General features: G+C 39.3%; 1 protein-coding gene across 1 annotated transcript; it reads right to left on the bottom strand.

Moving 5' to 3' along the window:
- Window positions 1-256: 256 nt before the first annotated feature.
- On the bottom strand, window positions 257-21038 carry TAF5 (TATA-box binding protein associated factor 5). The gene is made up of 11 exons (XM_070752816.1): window positions 20396-21038; window positions 18059-18293; window positions 15414-15729; window positions 12264-12427; window positions 11803-11938; window positions 9612-9732; window positions 6567-6696; window positions 6279-6443; window positions 4451-4628; window positions 2501-2678; window positions 257-1323 (listed from the first exon to the last, which is right to left on the bottom strand). Exons 1-11 carry the CDS (start codon window positions 20988-20990, stop codon window positions 1106-1108), a joined length of 2436 nt encoding a protein of 811 aa, XP_070608917.1. The 5' UTR covers window positions 20991-21038; the 3' UTR covers window positions 257-1105.
- Window positions 21039-22180: the final 1142 nt, after the last annotated feature.

A 22180-nucleotide genomic window follows, 5' to 3' on the forward strand; every position in this document is an offset into this window, starting at 1 on the left:
GCCCTGCTACAGAATATGAGATACCAGGGTTCCCATACACTATATTGCAAATTTGTATCGCGACAAACCCCAGCCCATATGCAGTCACACCACTTCAGCACCCTGTGCAATTCACTTGTTGCTTAGCAAAAGAAATTCTGATTCCAATCATCATTAAGTGATTATGAGAAGTCAATCATTGTATTTAGGTATGCTACAATAATTCAAGGTTGCCTCACAAATAACCATGTAAAGATAACTCCATCAAATGGAAATATTTTTACAAAATTTTTATTATAAAGATACAAAATTATAAAATACAAAATCACAATTATTTTTTTGAAATGCATATTGGATCCATGCTGCTTGATTTCAACACTCAATGTATAACTTATATTTCAATGAAGACATAAGCCAACACTTATTATGGAAAAGTTTAAGGCCAGCTATTTTTTTCTGATTCATACTTGAATAATAATATTTCAGTGACAATCGTTTTTACTTGTGTAGAACTATACAGTATTTAGAATTCTCCAGTCTCTTAAAAGTAACATTCGGTAACATTTATCAACTCAGTCTTCTGAAATGCTACTTATTTTAGTAATTCCCAATACATGCATAGTTCTATAAATGTTATTTTTAAAGATCAGGGGTAATTTAAATAATAATTTTACATTTCTTGCTACATAAATACAGCACATTGTTCTATACTTTCTTCTCTCCCAACTTTCTTGAACACGTTTTACAGAAAAATATGCAGTTAAACCTATGATAATGTTGGGGAAGGTTTATTTGAAACCTTTGGAAAGGTCCAAGGACCATTGAGGAAAGGGAAAAAAGGATTGACTGGTACCCAGACTAGTTTCTATTCACACTATCTTCACAGCTGGCACCAGTTAATTCCTTCCTTATGATTTCAGTAGAAAAAAGTATGTTCCTGTTGGGAAGGAGGGTGGTAGAAAAAAGCAGAAATGTCACATTTTTTTCCTGTCCTGCTTTACGTAAAATCCTTGAACCAATAGAATTTCAGTTCATTTGTACAATATATTAATGGTAATATTCAGGAATGTGAAGATCTAAACATACTTTACAAGACTTGCATAATCAAGCCATCTACTTTTGTGTTTTATTGAGGACTATAAGCCCCAGCAGCAAAAAGTAAATTTCTTCGAGTAAAGTGGAGGTGTAAAACTGGAGTTGATTTGGTCATATATGTGCCCAGAAGCAAGTCTTGTGAACTTTCAGGAAGGTTTATGTGTCCAGTGGCTGTTGTAAAATCATCTGTCTCCAAGTCCTCAAAAGCTTTTACCGCATCCCAAAGTTTAACTGTATTGTCCAATGAACCTTGAAAAAAAAATGCATGAAAAATGTTAAAAGCAGACATTGCAATTATCAGTTCATGGCATCCATGGATTCTCTAAATGCTGTAGTCAATTTGTCAAACACACTTAACTATTCTGGAAAAAACATTTATCACAGTAAATGTAAAAGCAAAATTGTGTCCTGATTCAGAAAACGAGCACTGAATATCCCTGTTAATGTCTGGACCAGGAAAATTACATAGAAGGTTGACCTCCATTTGGACATAAAGAATGAACATATCTAAAATTTCAAAATATTGCTATGGTGACTTCCATAGTGTACCTTTTACCATTCCTAATTACTTTTCCAGCCTCATTGGACTCACACAGAAAAACATTCTCACAGATGTTGGAAGAGAGCTTCAGTAAGGCCAGATATTTGAAGTATCTCTGGCTATGCTTGGATGAAGCTATCCATAACTTTCACACATCTTTCTACGCCATCTTTTGACCCACACTTAGCACTAACACTTAAATTAAGTTAATATTTGTTCTACTTACCAAATATACCACTAGTTTGATGTAAATGGAGCTTGTGCACTTTATAATCCTTATTTTTCAAATGTTTATTTGATTTCTACTGTCTGGTCTTAGAATATTCAACTAAAATGACTAGAAATGCTTAATATACCAGGAATTCATAAAGAATTCATGAGCTGTCACTTGGAAGGTAACTCATCAATTTTAAAAAATGTAAAATTTTTGAAGTTACGAAAAATACTCAAGCAAACATTCTAGTAATAGTAGAAGTCCTCATAGTTTTCTAACAATTTAAATTTCTAAAAAAATGCACATCTCTCACGTGAAACAATTTTATCTGCCCAGTAATGACAGAAAAATGTCTGAATTAAATTTAAAGATCACAACTTTATTTCAAGAAAACCTGCTCTATAAACTTCAATCTATAAATATGAAAACAATTGTACAAAAACAATCCTAGCAAAACTGGTTTCAAAATTGAACAAATGTTCATTTCCAAAGGCTCAAACCATCTAAGAAATGTATTGTCAGGATGTCATGGATGGATGGGACCATTTATAATACTAACACAACTATTTCTGCAGTTATTTTTAATCTTTACAAATGTGATGAAGCATCAAATAGAGAATTATATATTGAAGTTGATAGCGTTAGTTTCATATTAACTTTTAAAATCATACCTGAAGCTAAGATCTCTCCATCTCTACTGAATTTGAGTGAAAAAATTGTTTCTGAGTGTCCTTTTAGCTCTCCTACCATTAAACCATGGCCAATATCCCACAGCAGCACTCTTCCATCAGTTGCTCCAGTTGCCAAGAATCGTCCATTAGGAGAAAATGCTAATGCATTAACTGGCCCCTAAGGGGTAAACAAACAAAACAAACTGAAAATAACTTAATGTTCAGTTAATATGCTTGGTGTTTTAACCATTCCCATTCTGCCGCAAGAATCCCAGCGACCAGTCAGGTCCCACAGTCAGCCTTCTCCAGGTTCCGTCAACTAGACCAGTGATTTTCAACCTTTTTGGAGCCGCGGCACATTTTTTACATTTACAAAAATCCTGGGGCACACCACCAACCAAAATGACACAAAATGACACTCTTAACACAGTACATATACATATAGTTAATAACATAGTTTCCAAATGAATTTATACTCAGTGTGAAACCTGGACCTGTTTTGATGAACACAAAAGGGGTATCCTGGCAGGAATGGTAGTTTGGGGACCCATGTTTAATTTCCCCACGGCATACCTGATCATGTCTCGTGTGCCATGGCACACTGGTTGAAAAACACTGAACTAGACAATGTCATATGGCGGGCCCATATGTGGGGGCCCTGGTCCTCTGGAATCAGCTCCCCCTGCAGATTCGTACTGCCTCCACCCTCCTTCCATAAGAGTCTGAAGACTCATTTATGCCGCCAGGCCTGGGCCATTATATCCTTGCTCCCTGGGCAATGAATGTGTTGAGAGAATGGAATGATTGTTTTTTATGCTTTGGGTTTTTAGATTCTTAATTAATTGGATTCAAGATATTGTATAATGTGTATTATATGTTGTGAGCCACCCCGAGTCCTCGAGAGGGGCAGCATAGAAATGGATGGATGGAAGGAAGGAAGGAAGGAAGGAAGGAAGGAAGGAAGGAAGGAAGGAAGGAAGGAAGGAAGGAAGGAAGTCTAGTTAATACTATAACTGAGTCCTCGGAGATGGGCGGCATAGATGTCCAATTAATAAAATAAATAAATAAAATAAAACTGATATATCTCTGCTGTTATGGCTCTCTCACCGGTATATGGCTGCCATATTTTACATTACTTTTGCATGTGTGTGTAAGTGAGTTAGTAGTCATCCAATACAAATGCATTGTAATACAAATTACAATACAAATGCATTGTAATAGTCCATCTTCCAAGTAATAAAGGCATGAATGCTAAGGCTTCCCATTTTAGAAAAAGTCACAGTACAAAGTGCCACAGATTTTATCTTACTAGAAATGTTTAACATTTTATCAGGATCTTCCCTAATAGATAGAATTCTCATTATATTTACTCTCAGACTTGCCAGAGGAGAGTTTTGCTAGCTTGGTACATAGACACATGGTAGACACTTAAAATGCCTTGGTTTGGGCTTAGCATGATATACTAATCAAACCACTTTAGTTTTTAAAATAAGAGTGAGTTATAATCTTTGTAAACCATGATTGATAGATCATGTTTTATGAGGACAAAACTTCTGTCTGACTGATTTTTAAGTGAAAAGTTCTATCAAAGTATGTTTGATGAGGCCTACTGGGTAAAATTAAGGATTTTTATAATTGTACCTTGCTTGCAAACCTGTAATCAAGTTTTACCCTAGGGATAAATTGGTGTTTAAACATTATAACTTGGATATGAGGCCATCTACCTACTGATTTTTTAGGCTAACTGAGTCTACTGAGGACAACTTACAATATTTAATAATGCACAATTTAAAAGAAATATGGCTATCCAGAGAAAACCACACAAATAAAAATTGAAGGTGGCTCCATAAAAACAGGTCTTAAATTAAAGTTTCAGAACATACAGTGAATGGCAACTGTTAGGTTGGTGGCAAATCAAATTATTTCCATATGGGTTTGATATACATTTACCTTATGTCCCGTGAAGATTCTTACACAGTTTCCATTAAGTACATCCCAAAGCCTCACAGTTCTGTCTGCTGAGCCTGTGGCAATGTAGTTGGAGTTTGGGTGAAAACGTGTACACGTGACATCGGCCAGATGACCAGCAAAGATCCGCAAAGGCTGATAGTGATCTGTAGCCCACAAACTTTAATCCAGTAGAGAGTATGTTTTATAAGAGAAAGAAATAGATAATGATTAAAAATGAAATATTGCCTCTTTTGTGCCTCTATATAAAATAGAACTGTTTTTAATCAATGGTCATATAAAGAAAAACTCCTTGTGTGTCCAATTATACTTGGCCAATAAAGAATTCTATTCTATAATTTTGTAACATAAGATATACAGGACTATTCAAAAAGAATGAACTAATTTCATGACACATTACTTCAGTTCTCAAGCATCGTCATGTAATGAGTTAGTGACCATTTGAAAGAGGAGTTATCTTTGAATGGCTGCCAAAGGGGCGATGTAGTCGCAGCATTCTTCCGGCAACATTCAGTTGTTTGTTTACCCTCAGAATGGCAAGTCCTCAGGAAAAGGCATTCTGCGTTCTCAAGTTCGTGAAAACAAATTTGGTTGTGTTGTGGTTAGCTCTGGCCCGGCTCCTACCCCACGGACTGTGGATGTAGGGGAGACATCCACATGCTGCAGGCCTGTTTTGCCCCCGGTGGAATCTGCTGATGAAGGCTCCTCTGGCCAAGAAGACATGAGTGACAGGGAGGAGGAGAGTGGCAGACAGCTCAGAAGGAGATCTATTATCTAGCTCCTCCTTGGATTCAGAACAAGCGTTAATGATACAGCCACGCATGCGGAGAGCGATGCATAGGCAATAACAACTGAGAGATTATTATCAAAGAAAATGAGGCCACCTGTGGTTGGGTGGGGCTGTGGTGATTAGTGAGGCTGCTATAAATAGCAGCCTGTGGGTTTGGCTATTGTGGAGGATTATCTGATCATTGTGTTTCGTGCCTGCTTTACTGACTTTGACTTTTTGTGTGCTGATTTTTCCCCGCTTTGAAACTAAACCAGAACAAAGTGTGTTTCATTTTGTGAAAGAAGAAGGACTGTGAATTGCCTCACAGCTGCAAGCTAAGTATCACAGAACTGATAAGGGACTTGTACAAATTACCAGTTTGTTTGGAGACGAGTGCTCTTTGCTATACCAAAAGAGGGCTTAGTTTAAGTGAATTTTCATTATAAAGAACATTGTTTTGAATTTTCAAACGTGTGTGTGTCTGAAATTTGTACCTGTAAATTTTTGGGAGGAATCTACCAGAGAGCCCGACAGAACAGGTTGTCAAGGTACATGATGCTTTTCGAAGGTGATTTATTATTAACTCGCCCTTTCCTAAGAACATTTGAAGGTGGTTTCGACAGTTTCAAGAGAATGGGTGCTTGTGTAAAGGAAAAAGTATATGTTCCACCACTAGCCACTAACCTCAATGACCTTAAACATCAAATAACAACAGCAATCAACTCAGTGGAATTGTGATATGCTGATATGCGCCTGAGAGGAATTCTCTTACCACATTGACGTTGCCCATGCTGCAGGTGGTGGCCACATTGAACACTTGCAAGACAGGAAATAAAAGTTGATTGTGAGTAGAATATCTGTGACTTGGCTGGACTTTTAGATTACTTTTCCTTAATAAAATATTGTGTCATGAAATCAGTTCATTCTTTCTAAATAACCCTGTTTTCTAAGTTATAGTAACAACTAACATAAAATGTTTCCTTGGCTAAAAATAAACAGTTCTGAGATTGTATCTATATAAAAACCTGTGATAATTCTTACCGAGACACTCTGTCATGGCCACCAGATACAAAATAATATCCATATGGAGAGAATTGTGTGTCCCATACAGGATAGTTATGTCCTTTGTATCCCACCAAACAAGAAAAAGTTAGAAGACTCCACAATCTGATCGTGCCATCCTCGGAACATGACAGCAAATAGTTCCTGACAAAACAAGCAAAAAGAAAAATCTTAATCCTAAAAAATTATCAAAAACAATACAATTATTCTAAAAATACTTGCAAATCAAAAGTTCACACATTCTCAGTGAAGGAACTATTATCTTACCTATCAGGACTAAAGCTAGTACCATAGACAGGTCCACTATGACCATATAAAATCTTCAATTCACTTGCTGTTTTTTCATCCATGATTCTTTCTAAAACATCATCAGATTCTTTATCTATGACACTGAGATCTGAAAGAAAAAAAACCCTAAATTTCATGTTCAGTGTAATCAACTTATAATACAGTGATACCTCATCTTACAAACGCCTCATCATACAAACTTTTCGAGATACAAACCCGGGGTTTAAGATTTTTTTGCCTCTTCTTACAAACTATTTTCACCTTACAAACCCACCGCCGCCGCTGGGATGCCCCACCTCTGGACTCCCATTGCCAGTGAAGCACCCGTTTTTGCGCTGCTGGGATTCACCTGAGGCTCCCCTCCATGGGATGCCCCACCTCCGGACTTCCGTTGCCAGCGAAGCACTCGTTTTTGCGATGCTGGGATTCCCCTGCAGCATCGCAAAAACACAAAAGTCCGGAGGTGTGGTTTCCCATGGAGGGGAGCCTCAGGGGAATCCCAGCAGTGCAAAAACGGGTGCTTCGGCTTGCAAAAGGGGTGAATTTTGGGCTTGCACGCATTAATCGCTTTTCCATTGATTCCTATGGGAAACATTGTTTCGTCTTACAAACTTTTCACCTTAAGAACCTCGTCCTGGAACCAATTAAGTTTCTAAGACAAGGTATCACTGTACTTGTTTTAGTAAATGTTCTTCCTAATTCTACTAAAAGACAATGGGTTAAAACATGCTACAAATACAGTACACCAATTCAATGTGTGAAATATTTACTGTTTTAATCTAAGAAGTCCTCGGTTAATCTGGGGATGCATATATAGAATAACGTGATTGACCTATTTGATAGGCTAATTGGCCTCTACCTACAGTATTTTCTTTTATTCTATCCTTCTCCACCATCTGAATTTCCTAGCTCCATATTCCTTCTGAATTTATTTATGTCGTTTCCTTTTGTGAAAAATACATTATTAGTGAGGTCCAAATCTCAATGATTAAGATTGACTCTTCCTGATAATTTGGAAACATTCTATAACTCCCAAAGACCATGACAAACAAAGCATGAATTTCAAAATCTGGCGCTCATGAAATGATGCTGCAGATTAAACAAGCCTGTATTATCCTCAAGATGGAGTTTTGTTGTTTTTACTAGTTGTATGCTGACCAGGATTTTTATTACAACTATGAGTAGCTATGTGAGTCTTTTAAAATACAATAAATACATAAATACACTCCAAACCATGTCTGGTCCAAATTACTAAACTTGTTTCCAGAAACCAGGTAACTACCCAAAGAATATCATAGTTCTGAAAGAATTTTGGAATGGTTGGGAGGAAGAATGAAACACTCCCAGAGATTTTTCAAACTTCCAGTACAAAATCAGTTTTGCACTTTTCCCCCTGAGTGACAGGTTCCTGAAGTATTTTTAGAGAGATTTCAGAACTGATTTGTCATTGCCTTCTTCCTAGTGCTGGACAGAGTAAGTGGCTCAAGTCACCCAACAGGTTTCATGTCTAAGCCAAGACTGGAAGTTACGACCTCTTGATTTCTAACCTGGTGTCTTAAGCATGGCACCAAACTGGCAGATTTTGTACATCTGTACACGATACTACAGGTAATCCTTGACTTATGACTGTAATTGAGCCTGCCCATTACAGTTGCAAGTCATGGCGGTAATTAAGCAAGGTGTCTTAGTTAATGACCCCCATCCCTGTTCTCCCTAATGAAGTTAAGCAACTACAAAGGTCATTAAATGCAGCATTGAATGACTTGAGTGAAGGAAAGCCAGGCCTGTAGTACAGCACTGACACAGCTTATGCATACATACAAGAGGACTGTCCTAGGCCTCTTCAACCCCCGAGGCACCTCCATGCTCCACTTTCCACCACTGAGGTCCCTTGTTTGTTTGTTTGTTTGTTTGTTTGTTTGTTTGTTTGTTTGTTTGTTTGTTTGTTTGTTTACTTACTTACTTACTTACTTACTTACTTACTTACTTACTTACTTACTTACTTACTTACTTTTACTTACTTACTTACTTACTTACTTACTTACTTATTTAGATTTGTATGCCGCCCCTCTCCGAAGACTCGGGGCGGCTCACAACAAGATAGAACAAATCATAAATAATCCAAATAACTTTAAAATATTTAAATATTTAAAAGAACCCCATATACTAACAGACACACACACAAGCATACCATGTATAAAATTGAACGTGCCCGGGGGAGGTGTTTCAATTCCCCCATGCCTGACGGCAAAGGTGGGTTTTAAGGAGTTTACGGAAGGCAGGAAGAGCAGGGGCTGTTCTAATCTCTGGGGGGAGTTGGTTCCAGAGAGCCGGTGCCGCCACAGAGAAGGCTCTTCCCCTGGGGCCCGCCAACCGACATTGTTTATGCCCTGGGCTTCCACCCCGCCCCCTCCAATCAATACTCATAGACATTAGGCCCCCTCCCCACTGAGCCCTTACAGACTTTGGGCCTGCTTCCCACCCCGTTTGGTCCCATTCCTTCTTCCCCACTGCATCACCATTTCATTATTTACTTTTTCAGTAATGTAGATCTCCTTCTGGAAGAAGCCACTCCACCTTCTTACCCAGTGGAGATTATGTACCTCTGTCCCAGAAGTAGGAACCATTTTACATAGGAAGGCCAGAGGGTACGGTGGCCTACTGTTCTTCCCCAATGAGGTGTCCATTTTGGAGTAGCCGCAATGAAATGGCACCCATTTCCATGCAGGATGGAGCCATGCAGCCTCCACTGTGTAGGAAGACCACACACCAAACTGTTGCTCCCAGAAGGAGATCAACAGTACTGAAAAAAATAATTCATCAAATGGGGGGATGTGGGGTGTATGAGATCCAGTGGAATGAGAAGCAGACCCAAGACCAGCAGGGACCCAGTGGGGTGGGGAGGTAGGCTTGTGTGTGTGTGTGCTGCAGCCTCCCTGCAGTCAGTCATAAGAGTAGGTAGCTTGCCCAGTACTTAAATTTTGTTCACATGATCACAGGGCCATTACAACAGCTTTTTATTACCTGTAGCTGATTTTACACTGCGAAGCTTTTTGGGTGTCACAGACCATACCCTGACAGTGGAATCAGCAAAGCCTCCAACAATCATACTAGAGTCATCTGTAACGTCCACAGCTGTAAGACCCTGTTTGCATAAACCACAATTAGACAGTTTATTTTAAATAAAAAGTTAAAGCATAACACCAGACTGAAAGTAAAAAATAAACCATCAATTGGAGCAACCAATCGGCCAATCTCTCAGCCCATCCCACCTGATAGTTATTGTGGGGAAAATAGGAGGAGAAAGGAATAATAGGCAGGGTTGCCCTCTTATTTATAAAAACAATGACAAGGTTTAAATAAAAAAGTTAAGAAATGAATAAGATAAAAATTATCAGCTTTTTAAATTTATCTATTTATTTATTTATTTATTGGATTTGTATGCTGCCCCTCTCCGTAGACTCGGGGCAGCTAACAACAGTAATAAAAACAGCATATAACAATCCAATATTAAAACAGTTTAAAACCCTTATTATAAAACCAAACATACATATAGACATACCATGCATAAAATTGTAAAGGCCTAGGGGGAAAGAGTATCTCAGTTCTCCCATGGCTGGCGGCAGAGGTGGGTTTTAAGAAGTTTACAAAAGGCAAGGAGGGTGTGGACAATTCTAATCTCTGGGGGGAGTTGGTTCCAGAGGGCCGGGGCCGCCACAGAGAAGGCTCTTCTCCTGGGTCCCGCCAAACGACATTGTTTAGTTGATGGGACCCGGAGAAGACCCACTCTGTGGGACCTAACTGGTCGCTGGGATTCGTGCAGCAGAAGGCGGTCCCTTTTTAAAGTGGCTTCAAAACTTAGTGAGAACAGAAAGTTTGACAGCGCAGCTTGAAGTCATTTATTACTGGGGGTAAAGCAAAGATACAGTGCATCCAGATTTACACCTGTTACTGAAACCTTATTTTCAAAAAGACTGCAAAGAGAGGCCTCCCTGGCTAAAATACAAAGGGGGCCACCTGAATTTAAAAAAACCAAAAAGGCATGGGCTTCTGGCCCATATTATATGTTGGAAGTGAGAGGGGCTTGTGCTACTTTCTCACTTTCTGAATGGTCGCCAGAAATAATGGAGCGAAGAGTATGACAATAAACTGTATCTTCACATTAGATTTTGAAACCACTCTGAAGGGCCGAACTAGTTCACTAAGAAATGTTGCACTTTTAAAAATGTAATACAGCGATCCCTCGATTTTCGCGATCTCAATCTTCGCGAAACGCTATATCGCGATTTTTCCACCCGATGACGTCACTCCTTTCCTTTCTCATCTTTCTTTCTCTCTCTCTTTCTCTATCTTGCTTCTTCCTCTCTCACACTCTCTTCCTCCCTCTCTCATCTCTTTCTTTCCTTCTCTCTCTTTCTCTATCTCTCCCCCTCTTGCTCTCGAGCGGCAAGCGAGTAGCCGGGCGGGCGGGTGAACGGGCAAGCGGCAAGCGAGCGGCTGGGTGGGCGGGTGACGGGCAAGCGGCAAGCGAGCAGCCGGGCAGGTGAACGGGCAAGCGGCAAGCGGCAAGCGAGCGGCTGGGTGGGCGGGTGATGGGCAAGCGGCAAGCGAGCAGCCGGGCGGGCGGGTGAACGGGCAAGCGGCAAGCGAGCGGCCGGGCGACGGGCAAGCGGCAAGTGATCTTGGGGTTTCCCCTTTGCCTGGGCGGCAGGAAGACCCAGGGAAGGTTCCTTCGGCCGCCCAGCAGCTGATCTGCTCTGCAGCGCGGCAGCAGCGAGGAGCCGAAGATGGGGTTTCCCCTTTGCTGGGCAACGGGGAAACCCCATCTTCGGCTCCTCGCTGCTGCCACGCTGCGGAGCAGATCAGCTGCTGGACGGCCGAAGGAACCTTCCCTGGGTGCCGCCCGCCGCCCACGCAAACTCCACCATCTGCGCATGTGCGGCCATGAAAAAAAGGGCACGCATGCGCAGATGGTGTTTTTACTTCCGCAACCCTACATCGCGAAAAATCGATTATCGCAAGGGGTTTTGGAACGGAACCCTCGCGATATTCGAGGGATCACTGTAATCTTTATTTGGGAGACTGAAAAAAATAATTTTTTTCATTCAGCAATAGTTTACAAGTCTTTTGATTTTCTTCCCTCTGCAATCACCAATCCAAGCCTTCATGCAAGGCTGTGTTGCGATCTGATCCACTGTCAATCCAGTACACTAACCTGGTATGCATTAAGAAACGTGTAGAAGCAAATAGAAGGCAAACAGTCTGGACCCAGCCGAACACGTTTAGTGGCTTCCTTCATATTCATTATTTTATCCAGCTTATCTGAATCCTTTAGCTCGGGAAGAGGGATTCTGCATAAAGAACAGTTTCAAACCACAGATAACACATGTTCAACCTCATTTCTTCAAGCAAATTATCAGGGTTCCTTCACTCTCCACTTGAAGACTAATAAACTTTAGTCTGCATCCTAGTGTAGACTATATATTGATTCACATAATTTATAGTTTTTTCCCAGTCTCTCACCACTTGAATATCTCTTTACACAGAAAACTGGCTGTGGGAGTGAAAATCGAGGAACATGCAAACAAGAAAAAGTTGCTTATTACAATTTGAAATGCCACATTCAAGTAAGAACTGTGCCTGAGCAATATAAATGGAAGTTAAAAGAAGTTCTACCTATTCTGAGGTGGAGCATTTGGATCCTGCTTTTTACTTTTTGATCCCATGCTATCTTTTTTGGGCTTCTTTTTCTTTGGCTTGCCCTCTTCATTCTCTCCCTCTTCATCTTCATCATCCAACGGTAACTCAATTTCTGGTTCTTTTAATAAGCCAAAAAATACCTGTAAGTCAAGAGAAGAAAGTACAAATTACAGAAATATTTCCTTAACATTTCTCCCGTGTGTTGGAAAAGAGATCGTGCAGGACCATGTTGTAAACCAAGGATGTCAAACTCGCAGGGTCACAATGGCATACTTTCCCTCCCCTTTGCTAAACCAGAAATGGGCATGGCCAGCACCTAATGTATTTGGCCTGGAGCCACGAGTTTTAACATCCCTGTTGTAAATTATCTCTAATCACAAATCACATTCCTAAATTCAAAAAGTATTTTTAGTTTCTTTCTTGACATATCTCAAAAAGTATCTTGACGTATTTCAAAAACCTCAAAACACCTTAATGATGAAAATAAATTACACTGATCTAACCATAATCCTTTCTAACGCTCTCCAGATATGCTGACGTATCAGAATTATGGATTGGGCAAGATTTATCTAGATAACTGCTAGATTAAGGGGATGAAACTTCAGATCGTGCAGAATGCAGCTATGAGAGCAATCATGGGCTTCCCCAAATATGCCCATGTCTCACCAACACTCCGCAGTCTGCATTGGTTGCCGATCAGTTTCTGGTCACAATTCAAAGTGTTGGTTATGACCTATAAAGCCCTTCATGGCACCAGACCAGATTATCTCAGGGACCGCCTTCTGCTGCACGAATGCCAGCGACCAGTTATGTCCCACAGAGTGGGCCTTCTCTGGGTCCCGTCAACCAAACAATGTCGTTTGGCGGGACCTAGGGGAAGAGCTTTCTCTGTGGCGGCCCCGGCTCTCTGGAACCAACTCCCCCCAGAGATTAGAATTGCCCCCACCCTCCTCGCCTTTCGTAAGCTTCTTAAAACCCACCTCTGCCGTCAGGGCATGGTGGAATTGAGATTCTTTCCCCCTTAGGCCTTTACAATTTATGCATGGTATGTTTTGTATGTATGTTTGGTTTTATAATAAGGGTTTTTAATTGTTTTACTATTGGGTTGTCACATGTTGTTTTATCACTGTTGTTAGCCGCCCCAAGTCCACGGAGAGGGGCGGCATACAAATCCAATAAATAAATAAAATTAAAAAAATAAAAAATGAAGTAAAGCATTTTTATACATAGTGCTATTTTACGAAACCTCTGGTCTTATTTTAGTGCAAGTAAGACAACTGGTTATTATCAGGCCTGGACTTTCCAGGGAACCAGAGGCATGCTTTGATGCCTTCACTGCTGAGTGGAGCCATCCTTATCCTCTCTTTGCCTAGGATTTATATATTTGTTAATCTTTTAATGTGAATTTTTATACTGGTGGTCCTCAACTTGCAAACGCAATTAAGCCCCAAATCTCTTTTCTTAAGTGAGGCATTTGGTTAAGTGACTTTACCTCACTTTTTGTCCCATTTTACAATCTTTCTTGCCACAGTTGCTAAGTGAATCACTGCAGTTGTTACATCAGAAACACAATTGCTAAGTGAATCTGGCTTCCCCATTGACTCTGTCCGTCAGGACACAAACTGAGATCACATGACCCCAGGGACACTGCAACTACCATGAATATGAACCAGGTGCCACATGTATGACTTTTGATCACATAACCATCAGGATAATGTAACGTTCATATAAAAAACAGTCATAAGTCACTTTTTTCAGTGTTGTAACTTTGGTCAGTAAATGAACTGTTGCAAGTCAAGGACTACCTGTTATCATTGTATCTGTTGTATTTACAGTTTATTTTATTTATTTATTCATTCATTCATTCATTCGATTTTTATGCCGCCCGTCTCCTTAGACTCAGGGCGGCTTACAACATGTTAGCAATAGCACTTTTTTAATAGAGCTAGGCTATTGCCCCCACAATCCGGGTCCTCATTTGACCCACCTCGGAAGGATGGAAGGCTGAGTCAACCTTGAGCCAGTGATGAGATTTGAACCGCTGACCTTCAGATCTACAAGTCAGCTTCAGTGGCCTGCAGTACAGCACTCTACCTGCTGCACCACCCCGGCTCATTTTTAAATAAAAATTTAAGAAATGAATAAGATAAAAATCATCAGCTTTTTTAAAAGTGGCTTCAAAACGTAGAACAGAAAGTTTGACAGTGCAGCTTGTAGTCATTTATTACTGGGGGTAAAGCAAAAATTTACACCTATTATTGAAACCTTATTTTCAAAAAGACTGCATAAAATAAAAGTTGTTTTATTCAATTGCTGTATGCCACCCAAAGTCATTTTTTGCGAGATGAGCAGCTGTACAACTTTGATTAAATAAATCTCTCCCTGCCTAATCCTTGCTTTACGTATGGTGTGAATAACTTACAGCACTTTCCTTAAGTTCAAAAAGCCTCTGCTATCAATTGATTCAATATTTTTGTTAATCTATACCTCCCCTTCCTACGATAATAAGTGGATAATTTTATTATTATTTATTATTTTTACAAATTCCTCAACACAGCAAACATATCCAACACAAATTCCTCCTACTTTCCCCACAATAACAATCCAGTAGTATGAGTTGGGCTCACTGAGTCAAGGTCAATGTGACTGATTCAAGTTGACCCAGCTGACTTTAAGCTTATCCTTAAGAGTTGAAATATAAAAAGTATTAATTCCTTATTTATATGAACCAAATTTAAACAAGGAAATCTTAAACAAGGTCCCGGATTGTGGGGTCAATATGCTGGCTCTGTTTAAAAGTGCTATTGTTAACATATTGTAAGCCACCCTGAATCTAAGGAGAAAAGCGGCCTTAAAAAATCGAATAAATAAAAATCGAATAAATAAATGAGCTTGTTTCTTATGGACCAAAACTTGATATTAACTTGAAACTATTATTTTGAAGGTTGTTTGTTCGCAATATTTATGTTTCAATCTGAACAAAACAGTACATTCTTGTTCATAGAAGCATAATAATGTACACTATTACGAGCAGACCCTTATACCAACTGCGGGTCATAAATGTAATTTTAATGGTTTTTCTATCCATGTGCAATACTGTCCATGATGATATAGCTCATGTCATACCTTTGCTTTATTTGCTTCTCGTTTTGCTTCTCCAGCTAAACTTCCCACCATAGCATCAATCTGTTGTTTACTACGAGGCATTCCATCAAAAATATCAATGTAAAGATGTTCTTGGACAATGTTCCAGATCTGATTGTTCTGTTTTTCCTGAAGATGTCTCTTCAGAAGCTGGTAAGAGTCACGGGAAATACGCAACACAAACTTGCTTGTTCGGAAATCCAGCATAGTCTCATTGCCCCTCATATGCTCTTTTTTGGTTAAACTTGATAGTACACGCAAGTCATCTTGGTAATAACATTCTTGGTCCCCGTAAAACCTAGGAGGATATTAAGTATATATTAGAGGTAAGTAGGGATTTAATCATCTCATTAATTGATTGAAGCAGTCAGAAGATCCTGAAGCAGTTGTAAAATTGTATCATAGTTGCATAAAAATTATGACATAGAAATATAATTGAGATTGGGTCCAAAGACGGGCTACAAGAATGGTGGAAGGTCTTAAGCATAAAACGTATCAGGAAAGACTTAATGAACTCAATCTGTATAGTCTGGAGGACAGAAGGAAAAGGGGGGACATGATCGAAACATTTAAATATATTAAAGGGTTAAATAAGGTCCAGGAGGGAAGTGTTTTTAATAGGAAAGTGAACACAAGATCAAGGGGACACAATCTGAAGTTAGTTGGGGGAAAGATCAAAAGCAACGTGAGAAAATATTATTTTACTGAAAGAGTAGTAGATCCTTGGAACAAACTTCCAGCAGACGTGGTAGATAAATCCACAGTAACTGAATTTAAACATGCCTGGGATAAACATATATCCATCCTAAGATAAAATACAGAAAATAGTATAAGGGCAGACTAGATGGACCAGGAGGTCTTTTTCTGCCGTCAGACTTCTATGTTTCTATGTATGAAGAATGGAATGGAAAATAATTGATAGGCCTCCATTAGGAGCAACTCTTAGCAGCAGCAGTACATTTAGCCAAATTGGGTAACAACTGACACAATACCAAAGTTCCCATGCGATACATCTAGAACATCATATCCAAACATATGTAAAATTGTTCCAACCAAATCATGAGCGCAATTTTTTTCCCCTCTTCCCAGTCTTTGAAGTCTTACTCTCTGAAACAACAAAGGAGAAATGCTGTCCTTGAAGGCCATCCAGAACCTACAGCTGATCAAGAATGCAATAGTGTAGAGCATCATGTGCACATGACTTTGATGCTTCAAGAACTGCACTGGTTACCAGTAGCTTTCTGGGGACATTTTAACAGTCCTGTTTACCACCTTTAAAGCTTTTCATGGCAGAGGGCTTGGCTGAAGGACCATCAATCTCCTGCCTGCTTGGAACAATTAAGGAGAGGTATTTTCTGTGTCCTGTCAATAAACAAGATCAAATGACAGGACCCAGAAGCAGCCCTATTTTGTTGTCTTCTGAAATGTTATTCCTCCAGATTTGTGCAATTCTTAAGATGTCTAGGAAATTACTAGAGACCTAGTTGTTCTTGCTGATAGATTGATTGTGAAGCCCTCTTAGTTACAGTTGCTTCAATGTTTGCGTTTTGTTTTTCCTGGCCGGTTATGATTTATATTTTTATATAACTTTTTATTTCTTGTTCAGAGTTGCTGAGGAACTGGATGACCTCAAAATCGGATAAATAATGATCTACATTCAAACAGAAAGCAATAGTTATAGCATTTCATGACAAACCATTCTTTTAAGGAATAGCATTATTCAATGGTTCAGGCCAGAACATTTCAGTAGCAAAAATTTACATGGACAAAATATAATTACCGTAACTAGATTCTAAGCATCTCAGAATATTTTTTGTAAAAAAATAAACATACAGACATATCCACAAAGCAAAGCTATTTTATGTATTCACTGATGCAAGAAATCACAACTTTCTGAAAAGAAATAATTTATAGAAAGTAAATAGCCAAGTAACTGGGAATCTCTTTGTTATGCATCAAAATTCTCGAAAGAAATCATATCCATTTACTAACCTGATCAACCACTTTCAAAAGAACATTTATTAACCTTCCTCTGCCAAGAGGGATAACTGGTAAACTTTCTATATTTTCAAAATGTTTCAAAATGTTTTCTTTCTACTCTAAATGCATCCCAAAGTACTTTTTCATTACTAAAATAGGCTGAAAATTTGGGCTGTCTTATACTCAAATGCAGCTTTTTCTAAGCTTTTTTCCAACCCAAATGTAGCTTTTTTTCAGCCCTGTTCTTCTGGCTTGTAAGCTTTTTTAATTGCTACTCCCTCCGAAGGAGTTTTTTCCAGCCCTAAGTTGTTGCAGGCTTTTTTTCGTTGCTACTCCCTCCGAAGGAGGTTTTTTTCAGCTCTAACCAGGAGATAATAATGTGCTGAAGCTGATCAGATTAAGGATGCTAGCCAGATGAATACCTGGTAGGCAGATCCCCCCCCCCCTATTTTCTTCCCCCAAAACTAAGGTACGTCTTATACTCCAGTGCACCTTATATTCCAAAAAACATGGTAAATGCTATTGATTCTTTCTGTTCCCAGTTTACCATACTTCAAAATAAATATGTCTTTTTTACCGTAACTACAATTATGGAGTTATGTGCCTATTAGTGAAACATCCATGGATATAATGAAAAAAATTATTACTTTTGAAAGAATGATTTTGCTTCACTTTCATGTCCATTGTAGACCAGTTCCAAATACATGTGTACAAACAGAGGATAAAAAAGTTGTGATAATTCAGCTCGATGACAATCCAGAGCACATTCAATGAAGTGTTTCAATCCACTGTAATATTCTTCATAAAGTGCTGGGTCTCCCTGTTGATTATAAGCAGATAGCACTGCACTCACATCTGGCTGATCTTCTATAAGAACTCCAGCTACAAAATTAATATAGGAAAATTAATGTCTGTATTCTTTTGCAATTCATTATTTCAATCCTAAATCCTTTAAATTCATTCTAGCAAAATCTCCCATTTTATTTCAAATCCAATACATATTGACCATGAAATTTGATTTTAACTAGCAACATTCAATTGATGGCTAGTTTTGACCCAAATTTATCAACTAAATGTTTATTAAGAACAGCTGCATTAGCAATTTCCCATTAATTCCACCCTTTCAAAATTAAGAAATGTACAGTAAAATCAAATATAGAGAATGAAGAAAAACTCTGAGGACAGACTAAGAACTATTTATTTATTTTATTTATATATTAGATTTGCATGCTGCCCCCTCCATGATCAAAGAAAGAAATTATTGCAATTCTGTTAAAACTTCCATTTCAGCAAGAGCTTTCTCCTTCTTTCTAATCCAACAGATTGTTTAAAAATATGTAAAGAGTATCAGGATCTAGCCTCTCTATAAAATAATTTTTGGGAAATGTAATTTTTCCTAATGCATTTGAATGGGAGAGGCAATTTGGCAGTACTGTATCTTAGAATGTAGCTGTCTCTCCCATTCTCCCTCTAAGAAAGACCCCTCCCACTTTTTAAAATTCACATTTATTAAGATGTTTTCATTCAACAGAAGATAAATCAAAGAGAAAAGGAAAAGAAAAATTTAAAAATAGACAAAAGGAAAACAAAAGAAAAAAGTTAAGGAAGTTAAGAAATTTTGGATAAAAATTCATAAGATTTTAAAGCTTAATATTTATGAACAAACCAGAACTTTCTTTATTTGGAATTTATGAACAATGGGTTAGAAAATACTTGTGGCAGACTGATTTTATATATCACAACTGCAGCAAAATTATTATATTTACAACAATGAAAGAATAATGAAATTCTCACATGGATAGCTATTATAAGGGATTGTCTTAAAAGTTTGGTTGTTCTCCATAACACGTTGCATTCTTGTATGTTTGTTATGTACTCTGGATGAGAAGCAAATTTTGTTCTCATAGCTCAGATTTTTAAAGGATTAAATTTATCACATATAATTACAAAATTGGATCAGGACATTGAACCAATGCTTGAAAAACAAACATTGCATTCCAGATATTTAGTTTCTGGAAATAAGTATGAGCAATATACATAGGAAGGAGATCAAAAGTAAAGATAATGATCACAACTATGCGATCTAATTCCCATTCCTATTTCTTTCTGGGTTATATACAAAGAGTGATGATGGGGGAGTGCAAGTATTGAAGTGTCAACTTAGCTCCATTTTTCACAGATAAACTTATCTTCTTGGAAAAATCTCTTCAGAAGACAAATATATATTATGTTCCATATTCAGAAATGCTTTGTTTCCCTGTTTTTGTCACAGGCAGCCTAATTGCATATCTGATATCTGCATACCTGCAATTACTTTTTGGCTCTTTATATGGTATCTCTCAATATTTAACTATAAAAACATGACAAAAAAATATCCCAGCCAGGTTGTTTGTTTGTTTTTTAGTTTTAAATATGAAATTTAAAACCACAGTCAAGTGCAATGTGTGTTAATGATATTTTCATTTGGAAGCACCTGAGAAGCTGCTATGTTATTCCAGGGTGCTTTTAAACTGCATATAAAATTTACAATGAGGAACACAGGACTCACTAAAAAAGAATAAAAGAATAGATAAATGAACCATAGCTTCTAGTACTTCCAAACAAAAATATCATTAACCTGAACAACACTGCAGTGTTTAGTTATCATTGATTGATTGATTGATTGATTGATTGATTGATTGATTTTGACTTCTATGCCGCCCAATCCCGAAGCGGCTTACAATAGTATAAAAATTAACAGTAATAATAAAAAGAAGTCAAGAAAGAAAACCTAATTTCTAAAATCGTAATTAAAACTAAGACAATTTAATCTAGGATAATTATATTTACTATAACCACAGTAAATTTAAGAGGACGGTGGTTGAACTGATGTTCTCTGAAATGAACTACTGTTAAGTTGTACATCAATTTGTCAGGAGAGCTGGGCAAAAAGTAATGGGCAGGCTCAACGAACACTTGCTATTAAATAATGGTTCACACCTGACCTTTCCCAGGATGGCCCAAGGGCGCTGCGGGAGGCGTCGTGATAGCGGCTGGAGAGATGGTAGCTCCAGTCTGGCCAAAAGTGACAGAATTGATAAGCACGTCCCCCGCTCCAGGGGTCAATATCCCGGCACTGGGATCCTGCCCTTCCCCTCCATGAGCTCCGGGGATCCCGGGAGCTGAGCAACTCGGGTCGCTCGGGATGTCGTCGACGAGCCCGCGGGCTTCCCTCCGGAGGATCTCCTCCGATTCGCGCAGGTTGCTGCGGCGCAAGAACTGCAGCACCGCCAGCAGAGTCTGCTTGTCGGCGGGTAGCTGGGAGGCTGGCGGCGCGGGGCTGGAAGTCACCGAGCTCTTGGAGTCCACTCCTCCCGCAAGCTGCTCCCCATCCGCGAGAAGGGTGGCAGCAGCGACCGAAGAGGCAGGCGCAGGAGGGACAGTTGTTGCAACTGCTGCCGCCGCCGCCGCCGCCGCCGTCGTCGAGACCGGGGACTGGGAAAGAGGAGCGGGCGGAGTGAGCGGCGGCGGCGGCGCTCCTGCATCAGGATCCGGCTTTACCGCGACCGCCTCCGTCGGCTCCTCCGGCAGAGCAGCCATGTTGGCGCGCCCAACGGCTTCACCTCCCCTTTTGCTTTCCCGCGTTTTTGCGACAATCCGGGCATGCCCGCCCAGCGACAACTTGAGAGGCTTCAGGAAGAGGCTTCTCTTTGCCTTACATCATTTCCGCCTTATGGAAATCAAAGGAAAGAAGATATGTAGTTCACTAATTCACTGATCAAGTGCTTGGATAAAAGTTCCTTGTCCTTGATTCTTGACAAGTCTATCTTGTAAGCATATGCACCAATGACAAATTCATTTTGTGTCCAATCACACTTTGCCGGGAAAGAATTCTATTCTATTCTAAGCAATTAAGGTTAATTATCATTGCATCTTTACACACTAGAAAGTATAGTTCCTTGGGTGTATTGTTTAGTATGAGAAATCTCAGGAATGTTCATTTCTCCATAATTTGAAAATAGCAATAGTTAATACTACAGCTAAATAGAAAATAGCAATATTTAATACTGTACAGCTAAATAGAAAAAGTTAAAATGTATAGTAACCTATATTACATTGCATTGTAACTTACATTACATTGTATAGCAACTTATATTACATTGCATAAAATATAAATTACATGAAGTGTCTTATTTATTCCCTTCTCTATTCATTGAGCACATACTGTTCTGTTTGGGCCTGGGCCAGCCGTTGCTCCCACAGATGGGAGAGAGGCGGCAGAAAGTGAATGTGAAAGCCTGGCTGACAGCCAGGAAGATGTGGCAGACAGCCAGGAAGATGTGGCAGACAGCCAGGAGGAAGTGGCCACTGGGACACAGGATTCAGCAGACAGCCCAGGGGATTTTGCCTGCAGTCCCTCAGACAGTCTTTCCTCTCTGAGTTCTTCTGCAGATCAATATATTGATCTACGTAACCAAAGAGCTATGCAAAGAAGGGATCGCTTGAAGAAGTATTATAAGTCATTATAGGAGCACCTGGGCTGGGTGTGGTTCCCTTAATGAGGGCTAAAGGGATAAAAGGGAACAAGGACCAAGGCAAACTGGCTGTTTATCTGTGTTGTTTTGTGGTTCCTGCTTCGAAGTTTCTGTGCCGTTGGAATTTTCAACCCAGCTTTTTCAGACAAGTGGGAGGTGAAAACTCTGGGACTTGTTTGCTTCAAAGATTCAAAAGGACTCCTGAAACGTCTTTGCTCATTCCAGGTTGTCTTTGTTTGTTTTTCCCTGTGTTTT

This window comes from Erythrolamprus reginae, chromosome 5 (assembly GCF_031021105.1).
Source record: "Erythrolamprus reginae isolate rEryReg1 chromosome 5, rEryReg1.hap1, whole genome shotgun sequence".
Classification (NCBI taxonomy): domain Eukaryota; kingdom Metazoa; phylum Chordata; class Lepidosauria; order Squamata; family Dipsadidae; genus Erythrolamprus; species Erythrolamprus reginae.

What these genes read in the sequence shown, in the direction of transcription:
- TAF5 (XM_070752816.1), bottom strand. Translation starts at nt 20,990, where the DNA reads ATGGCTGCTCTGCCGGAGGAGCCGACGGAGGCGGTCGCGGTAAAGCCG. An exon ending in CTTGGGCCATCCTGGGAAAG is followed by an intron (nt 18,294 to 20,395) that starts GTCAGGTGTGAA and finishes TTAATTTTGTAG; the next exon opens with CTGGAGTTCTTATAGAAGAT. An exon ending in GCAAAATCATTCTTTCAAAA is followed by an intron (nt 15,730 to 18,058) that starts GTAATAATTTTT and finishes ATATCCTCCTAG; the next exon opens with GTTTTACGGGGACCAAGAAT.